Below are 17,301 nucleotides of genomic sequence, written 5' to 3'. Positions count from 1 at the left end.
TATGGGATGCTGGAGCCAGCAGTTCCTAAGCTCCTGTGGGTACAATCATTGGAGACAGCCCCTCTGACAAAACATATTAATGGTAGTCTGGGCACCACACAAACATTTTGAATTCTCTTTGGTATACTGGCATTTTATTTTAATATGAACACTTCAAAAATATTTATGGCCTGAAAGAAGGCTTATAAGCAGAAGGCTTATCTTTCTTCCCAATGAAAGTGACAAAACTCTACAGGATAGGAGCAGATATTCTCTGTTTAGCTTCCCCCACACAAGAAAGGATGGGCATATGGGACCAAGTCCATTAGCAACATGGTTTAGTTGGCTCTACTTTAAACTGGTGTTGGACTACACAATGTCCAGAGGTCCCTTATATTCTGTGATTCACTGTTCTGTATTTCCTTCTCATCTTTCTTCAGCTATGGATTATTCAGGATATTTTCTCTGAACATAACAAACATTTTAGTTCTGTCTGGATATATTGAATAAGATCTTCAACTGGTGTTAAACAATGCAGGCAAGTTTAAGCTAAGATATTCAGTAAGGATACAGAAATAAAAAGGCATTATTAAAATGTAGTATTTGATATAAAGTTTATTAATCCTTTTCTATTTCAACATTTAAAAAGCAGCCCAAACATTCTGATGACAGACTTAATCTCCAAATAAATCCTTATCCACCCAGCTTAAACAGGATCACAGAAAAGCCCATTGAATTAAACAGAAATTATTTCCACTGCTTGAGCATGTGTTTGAGTAAAGCCCCAGTGAAGTGATAGTTAAAACTGCTGTAGTGACAGAGCCACTATGAACACGTAAGAAAAGTTTCTTGCATGAAATAAAAAATTTGGCTGCTGCACCTTCCTCACCAGGAGAGTCAAGCAATAACCAGAGAAATCAGTGGTAGCTTATCCCTTCCTACAACTCCCTGAAAGGAGGCTGGAGCCAGGGGAGGGCTGGGCTCCCAGGTAACAAGTGACAGGACAAGGGCACATAGCCTTAAGCTGTGCCAGGGGAAGTTTAGATTGAATATTAGGAAGAATTTCTGCACAGAAGGAGTGATTAGACCTTGGAAGGGGCTGCCCAGGGAGGTGATGGAGCCACTGTCCCTGGAGGTGTTTAAGGAGACTGGACATGGAATCAGTGCCAGGGTCTGGTTGACAAGGTGGTGTTGGGTCATGGGTTGGACTCAATGGGCTCAGAGGTCTTTTCCAACCTCACTGATTCTGTGATTCTCTGAAATAACTGCACCCACCTGTAAAGAGAGATTTCTGCCTGCCTGTTTCTCTGAGGCTTCCCATGTACAGACAGGAATTAGAAATAAAAATACATAGTGTTTAACAATGGCCTGTCACTTTTTGTTTGGTACTTTAATTAACACCAGTATCACTCATAAATGAAGTAATACAATTTCCTTCAGTAGGATTTCTCCTGATACACACCAAAGTAAATGGGAAAAAAACTCTGCTAAGACCCAATGCAAAAGGAAAAACAAAATAAAGCACTGCATGAGTAAATTGCAATATTTGTTGAGGATCTTCTTTGCTAGAAGGAGCTCTTAATTAATTAATCAGAGTTCAGTGCCTAGAAATAGAAAGCTGGAAGAAAATCTTACTTGTAAAGCTTTTTTCCTTATAGCCTCAGACACTTCTTCTGTCCAGTAAATGGATGAAACACAAATAACTGCCTGTCCAGGCCACTGAAGTACCCACTCTTTCCGAGGAACCTTAAGCCAAAAGATCAATTTCAGACACAAGAAGTCATATAAACACATTAGATTATGGCACTGAGAAAAATTACTTTCCTCAAATGTCTTTTGTCTCATGCTGTAAATAAATGAGAGCAGCATCTTAAGCTTTAATACTTTTTTTTTACTCAAACTACAGGACTAAAACTTCAAATTGGTACTATTGAACAGGAAGAGCTGGATTCCACTTAGCTTCAAACATGCTTCCTTGGTTAAGAATTTGAGCAATCTATTAATCTATATTTGTTTGTGAAATCTAAATCATACCATAGTTTAGGAACAATTACCTGGCTATATCCTTTTATGCCATCTTGAAGAACTTGTCTGACACTGGCCAACATCATTTCTTCTACTTGCAAAAGCCATTTTTCTACCATGCCCTTCAAGAAAGAAAAACAGTTAAGATTTAATACACATTTCCTGACTGTATTCTTCTTCAATGACATATTATTTGAAATGTGTTAGGGTAAATATGCTTTTTTCAGATCTGGGTGTTGTATATAAAAGAAATAAAGGCTGAAATTACGCAAAATACGACTGGTAATACTGTAGTTTACAGCCTCAAGGCAGGTAAATAAAGACAACCCAGTAAAGAAAGAGCTGGATATGTTTTATATAAGCTTAAACAAAAACCACAGATTGCACCACCAGCTAAGCCTGCTCATTTTAAGCCAGGGCATGCTTTGTTCCTACAGGATTAAGGGAAAAGAGTGTCTGTAACTCACAACATGCCCCACCTTTCAGAGGAATTTACTGCAAAACTGGTATGTCTTACTCCTTTTTGTAGGAAATCCTTTTATACCAGTCTGCACTCTCACTTCCTAAACTCCTTTCATGATGTGATCCCAAATGGTTTAAACCTAATTCCCTCAAAAACATGCACTTTATGCAATGTATTATGTATTAATCTAATTTCATATAGTAAAATTAAAAAAACCATTTACATTTGCTCTCACTGGATAGATTTTATCTATGAAAGGAACTATTTCTTTCTCTGAACTGATCATGCCTATGATCTCCAGATCTTCTGTGAACTCCAGTTTAGCAATTCCTTCAAAACACTTCTTTAGATGTGGCTGTACTCGAAGTGGATCCTTTGTCTCAGACAGTATTTCAAGCAGCTCATCATTAGACAGGAAAAAGAATCTGCCAGAAAAATACAATTACTTTCCAATCATGAAAATTTCCATTAATAATCTATTCATACAATGGGTTTTATTGTTGCTTAAGATACTAGTGTATCAGAGAGGAAATTATTATCTCAAATCCCTTTCCTTAAGCAATTTTTAACATTATAAAACTCATCACACATCTGTTTTTTTCAGAATTTCAATGCAAAGGTAGAATAAGGGTTCTCAAACTCAGGGAGGGAAGACCAGATGGCTCCAGCCAGCCATTAAGTACCCTGTTAAAACCCTGAATCCTGCTCCTTGTGATCATGAACAACTCCCACACATCACACACCTCTAAAGAGGGTGGGGCAGGGACATAATTGTATATCAGCCATGGGAAGGCATCTTCAAAAATACCCTGTAGGTAATAATGCCTTTCTAATCCAAGTTTACATTGTGATAGACAGATTGTGCCTCCCCATCCCCACCTGTTCTGGCATTTCTCAACTGAGGAAAATGAGTTATGTCTAGAGATGAGAACAGCTTTTCATTTTTTGCTGCATGTGACTGTGTCCCACATATGTTTATAAAATGAGACTTTTAAGTTCAGTAGAAATGGTTTGAAAGAGCTTACAGCTTCTCGTTTCTAACTTGGGCCTGTTTCATTAATTTACCTTGGGAAAAATAATCTTTTCGACTCCAGGTAAGTATTCAGCCCCTTTTGAATGTCCTCTAAGAGAGTATTTGCTTCCTGAAGTCTGTCTAACATCTTGGGTTGTTCAGTTGCTACAAGTACCTTTGTGTCTTTCACCTTTATAAAAACAAACACATAGCAGAAACTGCTAAAAATTGCAATAAGTTTTACATTAAAATTGTCAGCATCAATCACATATACTGCAGGAGGCTAAAATGCTGTAATTCTTCTCTATAGTGTGCTTCCATGGTATTAAATACGTTTGCATTATTGGATAGTTTTGCTTTTCAGACTGTCAATTTTACCAACTTGAAATTCATAGACATCAATGAAGGAAATATCAACAAATAAGATCTTTGGCTCTTCCTCCTGTGTCTTGAGCTTGCTACATTGTTTTCCACTCACAACTAAGTTTTATCAGAGACACAGCACATGACAATTATTTCCTGTCCTCTCTTTCTGATAACACTCCTCTTCAGGGGGCTCTATTTCAGTACAGCCTCATCATTCTGAGAGTCTGAGCTGTTGGACAGGTCTCAACTCCTACTTAGCTACACTGATTATTTCAACACCTTTACCATACAACCACACACTCCCAGAGTTTTTGAGAAACATCTCAGCTTACACCACCACTGTCTGGCCTCTTACTCAACTTCTTATTTACAGGAATTGAACAGGTTACCAAATTGCACTTCCTATTCCCATTATCTTAACCTGACACATTACTGTGACAGTCCATATTCACTAATTTTTTAATAACCATGCTGTCATATATTAGAGAACAATCACATGCAAAAAAATCCATTTAGTTGCTCCAAAAGTGTGTACACCCTGTAAGTCTAATGCAAACCCTCACTGTATCCAGGCAAAGCTTTGAACCTTGTCAGTGATGCCATAACCAGATCCTGAAAGCACAAACCATTCATCTTTCTACCTAATTCTGACCATTTAGCCATAAGAAAGCTAAAACATTTAGAATTCATTTTCCTTGAACTATGATTCACTCTTCAACACCCAGCCTTTACAGAAATCTCAATGCAATAATGATGTAATCTACAATTTTACTGCAAGACTAGAATTTGTTGGACTTTAGTAAAGGATTTTTCACTCCATCAATACAAATACCCAACTGCAGAAAAGAACAGTGTATGCACATGATATTAATAATGATGTTACCAGGTGTGCATAAAAAATGCACAATTCATGAAATGCTAGCACTTACCACTTCTGTCATAATGTTTTTCCAGTATGAATCCACAATCTTAAACTTTCTGCCCTCTTCAGGCATTTGAGCTATAATGTCTTCTGAACTAAAAATTGGTTCCAAATACAACCATGTTGCCTGACATTTTAACCAGCTATCTATAATATCTTGCATTAAACACAGCTTATCTTTCCAAGCCTGCAATGAAAACATTTAGTAGTTAAGCAAAATTATGACAAGAAAAAAATCAAAAAATATGAATATGTGTTCTTAGTTAACAACTGTCAAATGTCTTTTATCATGTCAAAATACCCTGAAGCACTTGAGAAAACTTATTATGAAACATGCAAGCTCAGTCAAACTGGCTTTTCCTTACCAGACATTCAGCTTCTATTGGTTTGATGAAGGGGGAGCCACACACTGTCTGAGTCTTGACAATGTGATCATCCAACAAAAGCTGGATGTCATCCACTGCTGACAGGATGTTGGTGTCCTGTGAACACATCACATTTTGGCAAGTCAGATGGCAGTCACTGTATTTCACCACTCACTCTGCTTCCCCCTACTCTGTCATGTGAAGATATCAAATGGAATCTCTTCTGTACACCTCTGTTTCAAAGGTCCAGACAGAGATTGTTTTGTGATAGGAAGCTGGTGCCTTCTGATTTAATCTTTTAAGCACTGTGACTCTTCTTTCTTCTGGGCAAGTTAAAATTTTGCTACTGTCCAGCTTTCCATACAATACTGGGGAAGTCCTCAGGCTCACAGATTTATTAGAATGAACATGTGAGATCACAAACTCTTCAGATACTTAAGTCCACATGAAAGGAGTTATAACAATGGAGACATTTGCTCAGCTGTGGGCTAAGATACAACTTTCCATTGGGCCACAATGAATCAGCAGCAACATCCCTCTAATATTTTTCAATTGGTATTCAGAATCAAAGTGATTATTTTCAGATATCTATATTGATTTAGTGTTTACTTACAGTATCCCTGTACTTGGCCAAACCAAAGTGCACGTTGACCCACTCCGATTTCATTTTCTCTATTGATTTCTCTAAGGAATACTCCTTACTGGCAGCTGCTCCAACAGGTTCTATTCTAAATTGAAATGAAACATACATTTGAAATGCTTTTGTAACATAGCTGAAGAGCAAAAAAAAAAAAGCGGTTGTAGGTAGAGCTGCATATCAGACTACCTTTCATAATAATTTCTTAATAATATCATAGACTCTTTCGTCAAGAAATATTTTTCCACTTTCAGCTTCACCAAGCTAGAGGTATTAACATTAATTGTAAGACAAATACAGACAGAAAATTCTGAATGAGCAAATTAAGTGATTTAGGAATACGACTGGATTTTTAATGCTCTGTGCTACAGGAACAACTGACAATTCACACCTTGGTAAATATAGCTGATTTTACAGCATGTTCTAACAGCACACAAAACTCCAAAGGAACTAATATTTGGTATCTGAGCTATGAAATACAATGTCTAAAAAATGAGACTAGATAAAACTTCTTACTCTTCAATAAATTTTGAGAGTCCACAGTCCAACATGTATTTAAGGTTAGTGTTTTCATCCGGTTTGATCTCACATCCTACAATTTTACCAATCTGAAAATAAAGTAAGAAATAACTCTATTATCAAGATGCCTTTTTGTGAAATACTTTTAAACAGCAAGCAAAAAATTCCAACCAAGTATTAGTTCAACACCCTAATTTGCTTTTCTAGCATAAATTATTAATTTAAAGAAGCTTCTGTCTGTGACATTACAAATTTCAAAACTGGATCTATCATGTCACAGGATCAAAGATATTGGACTGACAGTTTCTATGGAAGAATATTTCCACTGCTAAAGCAGAGTTTAAAGTACCTGCTCCCAGTGTCTCTCCTTCATTCCACGATTGCAGACAATGGACAGGACAGGAAGATGCTGTTTAAATTTATCAAGCTTGAATTTCATGGATTCCGCCATGCGCCTGGGCACAGGCACATCTGGGAAGCTCTTACAGAGCTTGTACATGGTCCTCCACATATTTCCAACCTCTTCAGTAACTTCATCAGCATTCAATTGCAGAAGAGGTCCTGAATACAGCAGCATAAAAAAAGCACAGCAGGCACTTCAGCACAAAGAGATTCCCAGGGTGGTTTAATTACAGCTATTTTTCATCATTGTCCTCTAACTGGAAATCAACTGTGTTACAAAAAATTATCTTAATGCAAAATCCAAGTCAGTAACTCTATTTCACACTGCTTAACAGCATTTATTCCTTAAAATTATTTTCTAATTAACCCTCTCAGCTTCTACTTAACTAACTGCAAATAACATGTTTCTTCAAATGAACATCAAAGCCTTACCATTCATCCATTCCTCAGATTTGATATGGAAAGCATATGCTGTTACCCAAAGCTGCTCAAAAGGTTCTTTGGTTGTAATTATAGATTGCAAGAGAGGAAATTGACTCTTCTCCTGCCCAAGCAAATCTTCTTCATAATTAATACCCTTTAGGGGGAAAAAGAAAAGTGTATTATTCCCATCAAAAATTCCTATTGTTGTTTAAACTTCTGCACAGACAATACACAATTATTTGACATATCACAGATCTGTTGGTATAGGCCTGTGGATTTTAGGTGTGTAAAGTAACAGTGCTCTTGAAAATTCCCCTGGTCCTTTCACATAATCATAGAGGTATTTTCCAATCTAAACCCTTCTAGGATCAAGTCAAATAGTTCACTCAGTATTTGAGGGTATCTTACAACTCAAATAAATTTTAAAATCCAAATCCATTTTAGAATAAGATAACGTACCATGGAATTCAGTAAAAACAAAACAAAGCTCACAAGTTTCCAATCAACAGTGAAATCTAAATGTAAGCCCCTCAGCTAGAGAGGCTTTTGGGATTTTTTTAAAACTTGTGATTAGGTTTTTTTCTTTTACAGAATTATCTCAGAGCTCCCACCAAAACAGGTATTAATTGCTGTATTTATTCATGTAAGACATTGTCTTCATCCAAAAGATTTTACAGTAAAAATCAATGTGCAAATATTTAGATTTTTAAAAAGTATTAGGTGAAGGTATTAGGTATTTTAGGTAAAAGTATTAGGTATTTTAAAAAGGAAGGTGAAGCACAGAGAAATGCTGTCTGAAATGTAGACACTGAATTCAGATTGAGTGCAGAGTCTGTGCTTTTATAATGCTAACAGGCCTTTCATAAAACTTGTAATCATTCAACATGAGCTGCAGGCAGAAAAAACATAAAGATTCATATTCCAAGATAGAATTTAAATTCATATATTGACTGAGCTAATTGTCATGTCATTTAAACTGTGTGGATACACCTCTCATTGCAATCATGTATTAAGAAACTTGGGTTTAATCAGTTGTTCTGATCTACCTATAACAGCATATCCATGCTGTAAGCTCACACTAATTAAATATACTAGATGCATTTAAATCAGATTAATAGTGTTGATGTGTAGGACTACCAGTTTATTTAAATTCTAAACTCAATTAATTGGTTCCATTTTTTTCTTTTGAGTGTGACTTAATTAAAATCTTGACCCTTATGGCTCCATATATGGAGAAATTTCATTCTCTCACAGTGATTTAGAAGATTAATTAAGCCTCACAATGCCTGTGAGATCTCTCAAAGACAACCCTTCTAATTTCCCAGTAGAGTCACAGCTGAGACAAACTGTTCAACTCAGGATGATACAGTAAATTGGATAGACAGCCCTGAATAAAATCTAGAAATCTTGGTCTTCAGTTTGTTTTTTGGCATTTGAAATTCATCTTATGTGTTAAAATGTATATTTATTGCCTATCAGCATTAAATGGAAATTATACAAACAGTTGAAATACATTTGGGTTTAATTAGAGAACAAGCAGAGGGACTGAAAACACAGCTCCAGTGCACAAACCATGATTCAGGAAAAATGCCAGCTCCCTTACATTCTGCCTCTGCCAACACTGCCAGAAGAACTGTTTTCTCTGGATAGCATCTTGGTACTACTGACTGCTTGGAAACACTGAAATTCATTATTTCAATTTTTAAAAATCCCTGAAATATTTTTTTCCCAAAATTTGCTCTTCAACTCAGTGGTTGGGACAAACCAGCATATAGGCACATAAAGATATTTGCCACATCTTGGTGAATTTGGAAATTTTAAAGCCATCTTAACAATACATGGCCAGAACACTGAAAAAAAAAAATCAGGGCAGGAACAAAACTTTTGCTCATCCAGCACATTGTAACCCACTCCATACTCAATTAATAAACACTAACCTCAAATTCTGCTAGAGCATCAGCTATATTCTTATTTAACTTTTCCAACTTCTCAGTATTCTTCCTCAATTCTTCTGCAGTCACGATATCTCCTCGCTTTTTGAAGCTTTCTAATTCTTTATTGTAAACTTCAAGAGTTTCCTTAAACCGAGAACACCTAAGATAAAGATAGCTAAGGTAATATGATGTTGTGCTTCATTCCTTTTCAGGCTCCATTTATTTTATTAATTACAACAGGCACTGTCACATGAAATCTGATTCAAGACAGTGAAAACACAGATGCCAGTGAAAGCACAGTAATCACTTATATCAATACTATGCAGTTCACAGGATTAGAATTCAAGGCTCATTTTCAACCCTCACAATTGATTTGCTTTACTTACATTTGCCACCTCTACTACCTGGAGAAAATAAAGGAAGAGTGAAAACAATGTAACAAAACTCTGTGTACTGCTGTACTAATCAATATAACAACATAAAATTATGAATATTTTGGACCAATCCGGTTCCTTCTAAGTTTTCCTTCTTTGAAATTATCTCCCTTCTACTCATACTGAGATTTTTCTTTTCTTTAAAAATACCCAGTGAAAAAAAATTACTTAACACCATACCTTTCAAACAATGCCCTCTCCACCTCAATCCTCTTGTCAGTCAACATATTTTTACTGTTTTCAAATATTTTCTTTATGTCATCAAGCCAAAGGAAAACTGTGCTGTTCAGGTTTATGTCCTCATCTAAAATAAAAAATATAGTCACCTTTAAGAAAATACCTTTTAACCAATGATTTAATAGAATGGTTATTATATAATAGAATGGCTACTAACAAGCAAAATAGTTAAACTGTGTTTAGGAATAAGCAAAGAAACTAGTGGCTGGATCTTTACTGCAAAAAAACTCTTCCCTAAAACAAGGCTGATTGACAGAAAAACTGTAAAATGAAGTTAAGAATGTGAAATTACCTAAATAAGATGTTAGCTAGGCAGAGACAGTTAGTAGGACCAGCTATTCCAGAACATCAATTCCATTCAACTACCCACAGAGAGACCACTCCTAACTAAATGTATATTATACCTATGTAAGTTGAATAAATGTTTAAACCATTTCTAGTCCTCAATCTGTAAAGGCTGAATTATTCACAAAAGCTAGAGCATCACAACTACAAGATGAGCACACATCTCCATCTTCATATTTGTCTGTTTGCTCAGTGCACTTAGGTCACTATAACTAATGTAGGACACATGTTTATAAACCCAGCTACAGAGAAAATGTAATTATGAAATACTGAATTGCAAACACTCCAGTCCAAAATGTAACGGAAAATTATCCTGCCTTCCATAGGCATCCTAATCTTCATCACAAATTAAGTCTAATAAACATGAAATATCCTTGTTATTTCTATCATGGTCTGATCCAAGAGTGTATTCTGCTTAAGGAAACAGTATTGTCCTGACAGAAAAATAGGTTTGCATTCATTTAACTACCCTCCCTTTTTAGGTGCAGCAAATAACAAACTGCATCTGTGAATTACATTTTTGCTTTGGATAAAAGCACAAACTAAAAGTAACATCTCCAGATGTATCTTCAGACTTAGAGAACAGCCTTCATATTAACTAAAAACAGCAAACCATGACAGCAAAACAACTGAAGGCCTGATCTGATCTAATCCTCAGCTGCAGGGATGCAAGTTCTCACACTTTCTACATGCTGTCATAGATCCTTTGGCACATGGCTTTATGGATGGCTTTTATGTGGAGAATTTTTATTTAATAACACAGAGGTGTAACATCATTTGGCCATTAAAAAGCTCTGTCTGTGCTGTGTGCCATTCCTCTACCTGCACTGGAACATTTTGGCCTCTACTGAATTCTTTTTATTTCCTTTCTATCTCTTTTGGAACTTTCCATTAGCACCCTAGAAGATGGAATATTTAGGCATTATTTATATAGAAATATTCTCATATGGAAATTTTATATTCTGTAGTTAGACATACCAGAGAGATCAGCATAGTCCATGAGGATTTGCAGCCTTTGTGCTGCTTTTTCAAGATCCTTTTTCAGTTTAACAACAGTAACATCACTGGATTTCTTTAAGAATGCTTCATATTCCACGAGCTGTTCAGTGCTCTGAGGCACCTCACTCATTCTCTTCGCAATAAAGTTAAAGTCATCACAAATCCTTCAACAAAAAAGAGAACAGACATATCACTGGGATTGTAAATGAAGAGAGAGGCAAGATCTAGTAAAATGATTTTGTCTTTGAAAAAAAAAATTAGATTTCTTCATACATTGAACTTTTAGGTTTTTTTCCCTGTGAGTTCTATCCAAAGTTCCCTGTTTAGCCAGGCTGCCCATCTTGCACTTGTCTGGTCAGCACTAAAAACCTCAGCAGATGAGTAAAGGTATCTCATCCACAGCTATACAGCAGCAATGCAGGCAGACACCAAGAACCATCCATGCATACAAGGTACCTTTGATTTAACTGCCTGTTTTCCATCACTTCAAATTCAATCAATGTGTCTTTGAGATTCTGGGTCCGATTGCAGAGTTCCTCATTGAGCTGTAGAGCATCCAGACAGAACATGGCCAGAGGAACAGTGATATCCATAGAAGCAATCTCTCCTTTCAGTTTTGTGAAGCTGTCAATCTTCTAAGAACAGAATATAATAAATCTGTTATTTTTCCTGAAAGTCTATAGCTAAAAAATCTGGATCATTTACTCTAAACAGAAGAAGGAAAAGTCATTTTTATCTTTCCAGAGACCTGCTCTTATCCACAGATTGCAGGGCTGAAAGCTTTGCACAGTAATTTGCCACAGTAGGGAAGACCCCAAGCTGCCTAGGGAAGTATTTAGCCATATGCTAACTCAGAGATGCAAAGGGAAGAACAGACTGAGGACAAGGCATTTAAAAGACAAGCAAGCTGCAGATGGACCAAATACTCTGGGCAGTCTTTCTGCTGAGAAGGAACAACAAAACTGACAGAAGAAGGTTATAAAGAAACCTCCTCCTACACTTGCACAGCAGCCCTAAAGTAAGGGGCTATGTAAATTGAACACTCCCTAGTATTCTCAAGGGTAAAAGAAGTGATTTGTTCTTGAGGCAATAAGTTAGGAAGTCGTGTGTGATGTTTTAGCAGCTGTATGGACATGCTGCACTTGTCAGGAACACATTACCTCAGTTAAAGCATCTAAAGAAGGAACTTTTTCCAAAAATTTTGAGACATCTTGCCGTGATTTGTTGTTCAAAAGATTGCTGTACTTCTTGTACACATTTAAATACCTTAAACACAGAAGACCACAAAAACAAACATAAGTTTCTGATGCAAAGTTTCTCTATAGAAAGAAACATAAAATACACTCAAACTTTCTATTTAGTCAAATAGACAGTGCTATGAAATTGAGGGTTTGGAAGGGCAATGGAGTTACCAGCCAAAACTTACTTCTGTGGACCAACTATGTTGCTTTCAAAGATCTTTTCAAGTTTGTTTATATATTCTAAAAATAATGACTCTTGTGGTTTGACTGTATTAAGAGTGAGATCACCTCTTCGTAATTCCGGAAATAGAATCTTCTCTACCTAAAGGAAATCATTACAAATACTGTAACAAGACACAGAATAGCAAAATAAATTTTAAAAAGTATTCTACTATCCATTCCCCTACCACATTAAAAGAATCACTGTTTGGTAAAAATAGTGCAATGTAAAAATGCTCTGATCCAAAATTAACACTTGGTTACTCATAGAGTGAAAACTATATGAAAATCAAACCAGTGCTTCAATGTAACTTGAATCTGAAAAATATCTTCTGTAACCAAAAAGCTTGCATAGTTCATGATTCACAATCCTCATCTTTATCTTCTATTTGTCAGTCTTCAGCCTCATTCATAACTTTTTATATTATAGATAGTTGTTATTAATATTGTATTTTGTGTGCAGCTATAACTTATCCAGCACCTTTGGGAGTTCCTCAGCACTCTGCAGGATCTTCTGGAAGCAATGGCTGATTAAATCCCAACATGCTCCCAAAGGTGGCTCAAAGACAATATCAGGCTCTTTCACACGGAGCTTGACTATGAGTATCTGAGATAGGAAGAACTGCATTCCTTGATATGGTTCTTTAAAGTCATTGCCATCCTTAGGGAAAAGAAGGAAAAATTTACAGAACAAGGAAGTGAGCTATAGGAATAAAAATTTTTAAACTGTTCAAACTCCCCAAATAGCCTTACTACACAATAACAATGGGATTATCTTCCCTGATATTTATACAAAATCTGGTGTTTCAAACAAGATCCTATGGTGCTGACTCCTAAATGAATCTATAAAAGCTAGAATTAAGAAACTGGATTTAAGCCTATTGCCTTTTCTCTTAAGTAACAGAAGTCCATCACTATTATCATACAGACAAAATTTATTTTAAAAAAAAGTAATCTATAATATCTATCAGAAATAAATTGCAGAATCTAGTTTTAATTGCCTTTAATTGTATGGTCAGTAAGAAGTGCACTACACCCAAACTGCATTTACAATAATGGAGTCCTAATCCATGGCTAGATTCTTAATGTAGGTGTTATAATAAGTTAAAAAATAACAAAACAAAACAAATAGAAGAGCCCACCCAAACCAACCCAACAGATGGAACTAAAAAAAAAAATTTAAAACCCCACATCAGCCACACAATCATCATCCAGATGCAAAGCTTAGTGCAAGGTCTGACAGTAAATTGCATCAAGCGAGTGATTCAATGGATCCCCTGTAATGCAGCATTTAACCCATCATATTTATTCATTTTGTCTTATCAAGGTAGGTCCTGGGTGGTCCTGTATTTTAAAAATTAATTTCATCAAAGAAGCAACTTTATGGTAGCCATAAAGTTGGTATGAACTCCCATGGTGTAATGATTATTGTTATAATTCTGTGCATTACTTGAAATAATATAGAGCACTCACTGGATATAGACAGGGACACCACACCCATAAATCACCTCTGCAAAGGATTACACACGTGACTGTGCACACTTCTGTCTTCAAAGGGAATTGTTTCTGTGCTTTCAGAGAAATACTGTAACTGGTTAAGACCAAGAAAATTAAACAAAAAAAAAAAAAAAAAAACTAAACTAAACTAAGCTAAATGCACACTCACTCCAGGCTGAACTGAAATCTGCTACCAACTCTTACTTGTAACCCTAGACCTGCCAAGTGATCATTCAAGTCAGTGGTTCTTGACCATGCAAAAAATCCACTGAGTATAGACAAGCCTTTGTAGGATACAGCCATTTTTTATGGAGGCAAGAGCCATTTGGGACATTTTAGCCTTCAAAGAGCACTAGATTTTATGGCTATATGAATTATCTCCATGTAAGACAGAAAACTATACATATACCTAAAAGCACATACCTTGTGGATCATAAAAAATGCAAGAAGATCTTCTAAAGAGTTAATAACCATCTCACGCAATTGTAATGACATCAGAGCTGCCACAGAGCTAAAATAGCTTTCAACTTTCTTAGAGGAATCAGAGTCCCTTTGAGGAGCAAAATGAAGCCACATATGTCTCTTATCAATAAAAATAGATGCACAAGTTGGAATCCACCTACAATGAAATAATACAAAGTTTTTAAAGGCTTGTTAGTCTTACTTTGCTCCTTGCAACGAAATCTAAACTCAGAAATTACCCAAAGAATGAGTAAAATCCAAAGGGCTAGAAGAGAATTGATAATTAGATATCAAACAAAACTATACCTTCCAGGACTTAGAGGAAACATGAGTTTTAAAGCTAAGGATGCTTGTTATAATGGACCACTATGATTAGTTTAAATCAATAGTAATAGACAAAACAATAGTAAATTATATTGTTTTATTCATTATGAAAAAATATTCAATTATTAGCATTAAATGAGAAAAAAGTTTGTAACATATCTCAGGCAGCAGAATACAAACACTTTCCATCATGTGTCTCATATATTCTCTTTCTTAAATTGATTGATTTCTGTAATTAAAAAAAAAAAAAAGATTTTCCATCACCATTTTTACAGATACAGACTCCACTCCTCTCATGGTCAGAAACCTTCTGAATTCCAGTCTCCATTTATTCATAGTTTATTACTATTTATTCTTGCACAAGCACTCTTGCAGTTCCAAAGGCTCTGGCAGTGTCCCAGTGTTTATTCCTCTGAGGGCTATTCCCCCCTTTGCTTTGGCAGCCTTGTGGCTGGGACTGCTGTCTTCTCTGTCTAAGATCTGTTTTAAAAACAGACCTTGATGTAGGTCAGACCCTGAGATATTCTATTCATCTACAGCTACCAGAGCTGGCACTGACTTGTGCTGAAGGATGTCCCGGGCTTCCAGGCAGTGCCTCTGAACGATGGCCTCGAACTCCGCGGGCAGCAGCGGCAGGCGGCCACAGAGCACCTCTGCAGTGCGAACAAAGCGCAGGTGGCTGTACCTAGGGGAGGGGAACACAGGGGAGAGCCTCAGGGAATGCTGTTTAAACAAAAAGCATCCGTGAAATATAGGCAGGAAGGCCTCAAGTGTATTACAAACACTAAAATTATAATTTCATTTATAAGTATCGCTCCATCGCCAAGCTGTCCAACAAGTGCATTTCTGATTGGGTTTTTCTAACCCAGAAAGGGTTTCATAAATTTTAGTTGTACTTGCTGTATTTAAAACTCTTAATTCTTTGCTAAAATTGCCTTCTCCTTTTCCTAGATTCATTAGTTTATCCAGTCATTAAAGAACATACAGAATTAAACCTACTGCTTCTATTCTGTATTATTAAGTAGCTATCCTGACTACTCTATGGGGAAAGAAATGAAATTTCAGCAGCATGGAATATATCACAACCTGTAACACACAAGCTTAAATTCCTGCAAACATTTCTTAAATGCAAAAACAAGCTCTAAGAATCACTAATAACCATATTATTAGTAATAATATGGTTATCTTCCTAAGATAACACATCTCAATTTTCAAGTGTCCCCAGGGCAAATTCAACTACAAACATTTGAAAGATACTCAGTTTTAAGAATTAATTTTGTTCATAACAGCAACCAGGATGAGAATTCCAAATCACCATTTACTTGAGCACTGGATCTTAATTTAGGCATAGCACCTTTTAACAAAGGGGATGATCTTCTGACATCATGCAACACATGATCATTCAGTGATTGCAGGAAACAATCATTTTATGCTGAAATTCTCAAGAGGCTCAAAAACCCAGAATTATTTAGAAAACAGATATATTTTACCACTTTCTATCTAGTGGCTCCCCTAGGACTGTCTGTAGAGAAGTCAGCAGATGCACTCTAAGCAAATCATTAAATAAAAACATGATACATTTCATTAAGGTCCTATGAACAAGCCATCTTACTGAGAAAGCCAGAGCTCTTGCAAAGTGGGCATCATTGAATTCACTATGAACAGATTGCTTTCATTCCAACTTTTTGATTCTTTGTAAGAGCTGTGCCATGGGACTGGTGCACAAACAATTCTCCGGGGAAAAGGCCGTGGGGTGCTTTGAATAGAAAGTCTCTTCCTCTCAGCGGGATCCAACAAGATATAATCAACTAGAACAAATCATATATATCATGGTTAGACTGCATATATAGCCAAAACCTACATTCAAAACCACTGTATCTTCATAGTTCAGGAAGAAGTAGAATTCTGCACATTTAAAACTAACATAGTCATATAGGCACTTGTATGTTTTTAGTATAAATTACAGCACAATAAACAAATCACAAATTTAACTCTAAAATTATTAAAGGGGGGGAAAAAAAGATAATTAGTCCTGATTCTAAAAATAGGAGACAGGAGAAACAATTTTTCATTCCATCTCTCCACCTGATGGGATGTAAGGTTTCATAAACAGATATTTGTTGGAATTGTTGAATGCTATATAGCATGATCACAGGTTATTTTCTCTCAGAGATCTACTGACCCCAAAGGAATTCTCCATGGAATGCTAAGAACAGAAGGAGATTTGTTTTCAAAGCACAGTAAATGTCTACACAGTTAGAACTGCTCAGAGATTGTGAGTCTTACCAATGGCTTTCATGATGCTGATACGATAATCTTTCCTAATCTCTCCTTTTAAAAGTGCCAGGAATTTCTCCGGCTCTGGGCCAGGAAGAATGTGAGTTGGAAAATGTTTTAAAATTTTATTCACCACTTGCTTATCCTGAGGTGCCAGCATGTCTTCTCTCACTCCATTATGTATGTAGTGACAGTACCGCTAAAAAATGTTTAAAAGAT

General features: G+C 36.1%; 1 protein-coding gene across 1 annotated transcript in view; it reads right to left on the bottom strand.

Moving 5' to 3' along the window:
- DNAH3 (dynein axonemal heavy chain 3) overlaps positions 1-17,301 on the bottom strand; it is a 55,658-nt gene that overhangs the window by 33,628 nt on the left and 4,729 nt on the right. The window contains exons 7-27 of the mRNA XM_071444109.1: positions 17,092-17,281; positions 16,418-16,613; positions 15,365-15,490; positions 14,443-14,638; positions 13,004-13,183; positions 12,489-12,625; positions 12,223-12,328; positions 11,519-11,697; positions 11,042-11,226; positions 9,662-9,785; positions 9,051-9,207; positions 7,123-7,267; positions 6,638-6,849; positions 6,286-6,377; positions 5,746-5,860; positions 5,133-5,249; positions 4,775-4,954; positions 3,533-3,669; positions 2,691-2,892; positions 2,034-2,126; positions 1,615-1,725 (exon numbers count right to left, since the gene is read on the bottom strand). Of these exons, the coding sequence (XP_071300210.1) occupies positions 1,615-1,725; positions 2,034-2,126; positions 2,691-2,892; positions 3,533-3,669; positions 4,775-4,954; positions 5,133-5,249; positions 5,746-5,860; positions 6,286-6,377; positions 6,638-6,849; positions 7,123-7,267; positions 9,051-9,207; positions 9,662-9,785; positions 11,042-11,226; positions 11,519-11,697; positions 12,223-12,328; positions 12,489-12,625; positions 13,004-13,183; positions 14,443-14,638; positions 15,365-15,490; positions 16,418-16,613; positions 17,092-17,281 (3,180 nt within the window). The remainder of the gene's footprint in view (positions 1-1,614; positions 1,726-2,033; positions 2,127-2,690; positions 2,893-3,532; positions 3,670-4,774; positions 4,955-5,132; positions 5,250-5,745; positions 5,861-6,285; positions 6,378-6,637; positions 6,850-7,122; positions 7,268-9,050; positions 9,208-9,661; positions 9,786-11,041; positions 11,227-11,518; positions 11,698-12,222; positions 12,329-12,488; positions 12,626-13,003; positions 13,184-14,442; positions 14,639-15,364; positions 15,491-16,417; positions 16,614-17,091; positions 17,282-17,301) is intronic.

The sequence above is a fragment of the Agelaius tricolor genome, unplaced genomic scaffold (assembly GCF_023055355.1).
Source record: "Agelaius tricolor isolate 1412-34295 unplaced genomic scaffold, bAgeTri1.0.p SCAF_19, whole genome shotgun sequence".
NCBI classification, from domain to species: domain Eukaryota; kingdom Metazoa; phylum Chordata; class Aves; order Passeriformes; family Icteridae; genus Agelaius; species Agelaius tricolor.
The sequence above is the reverse complement of the archived record's forward strand: the minus strand, read 5'-3'. Positions and strand labels throughout refer to the sequence as shown.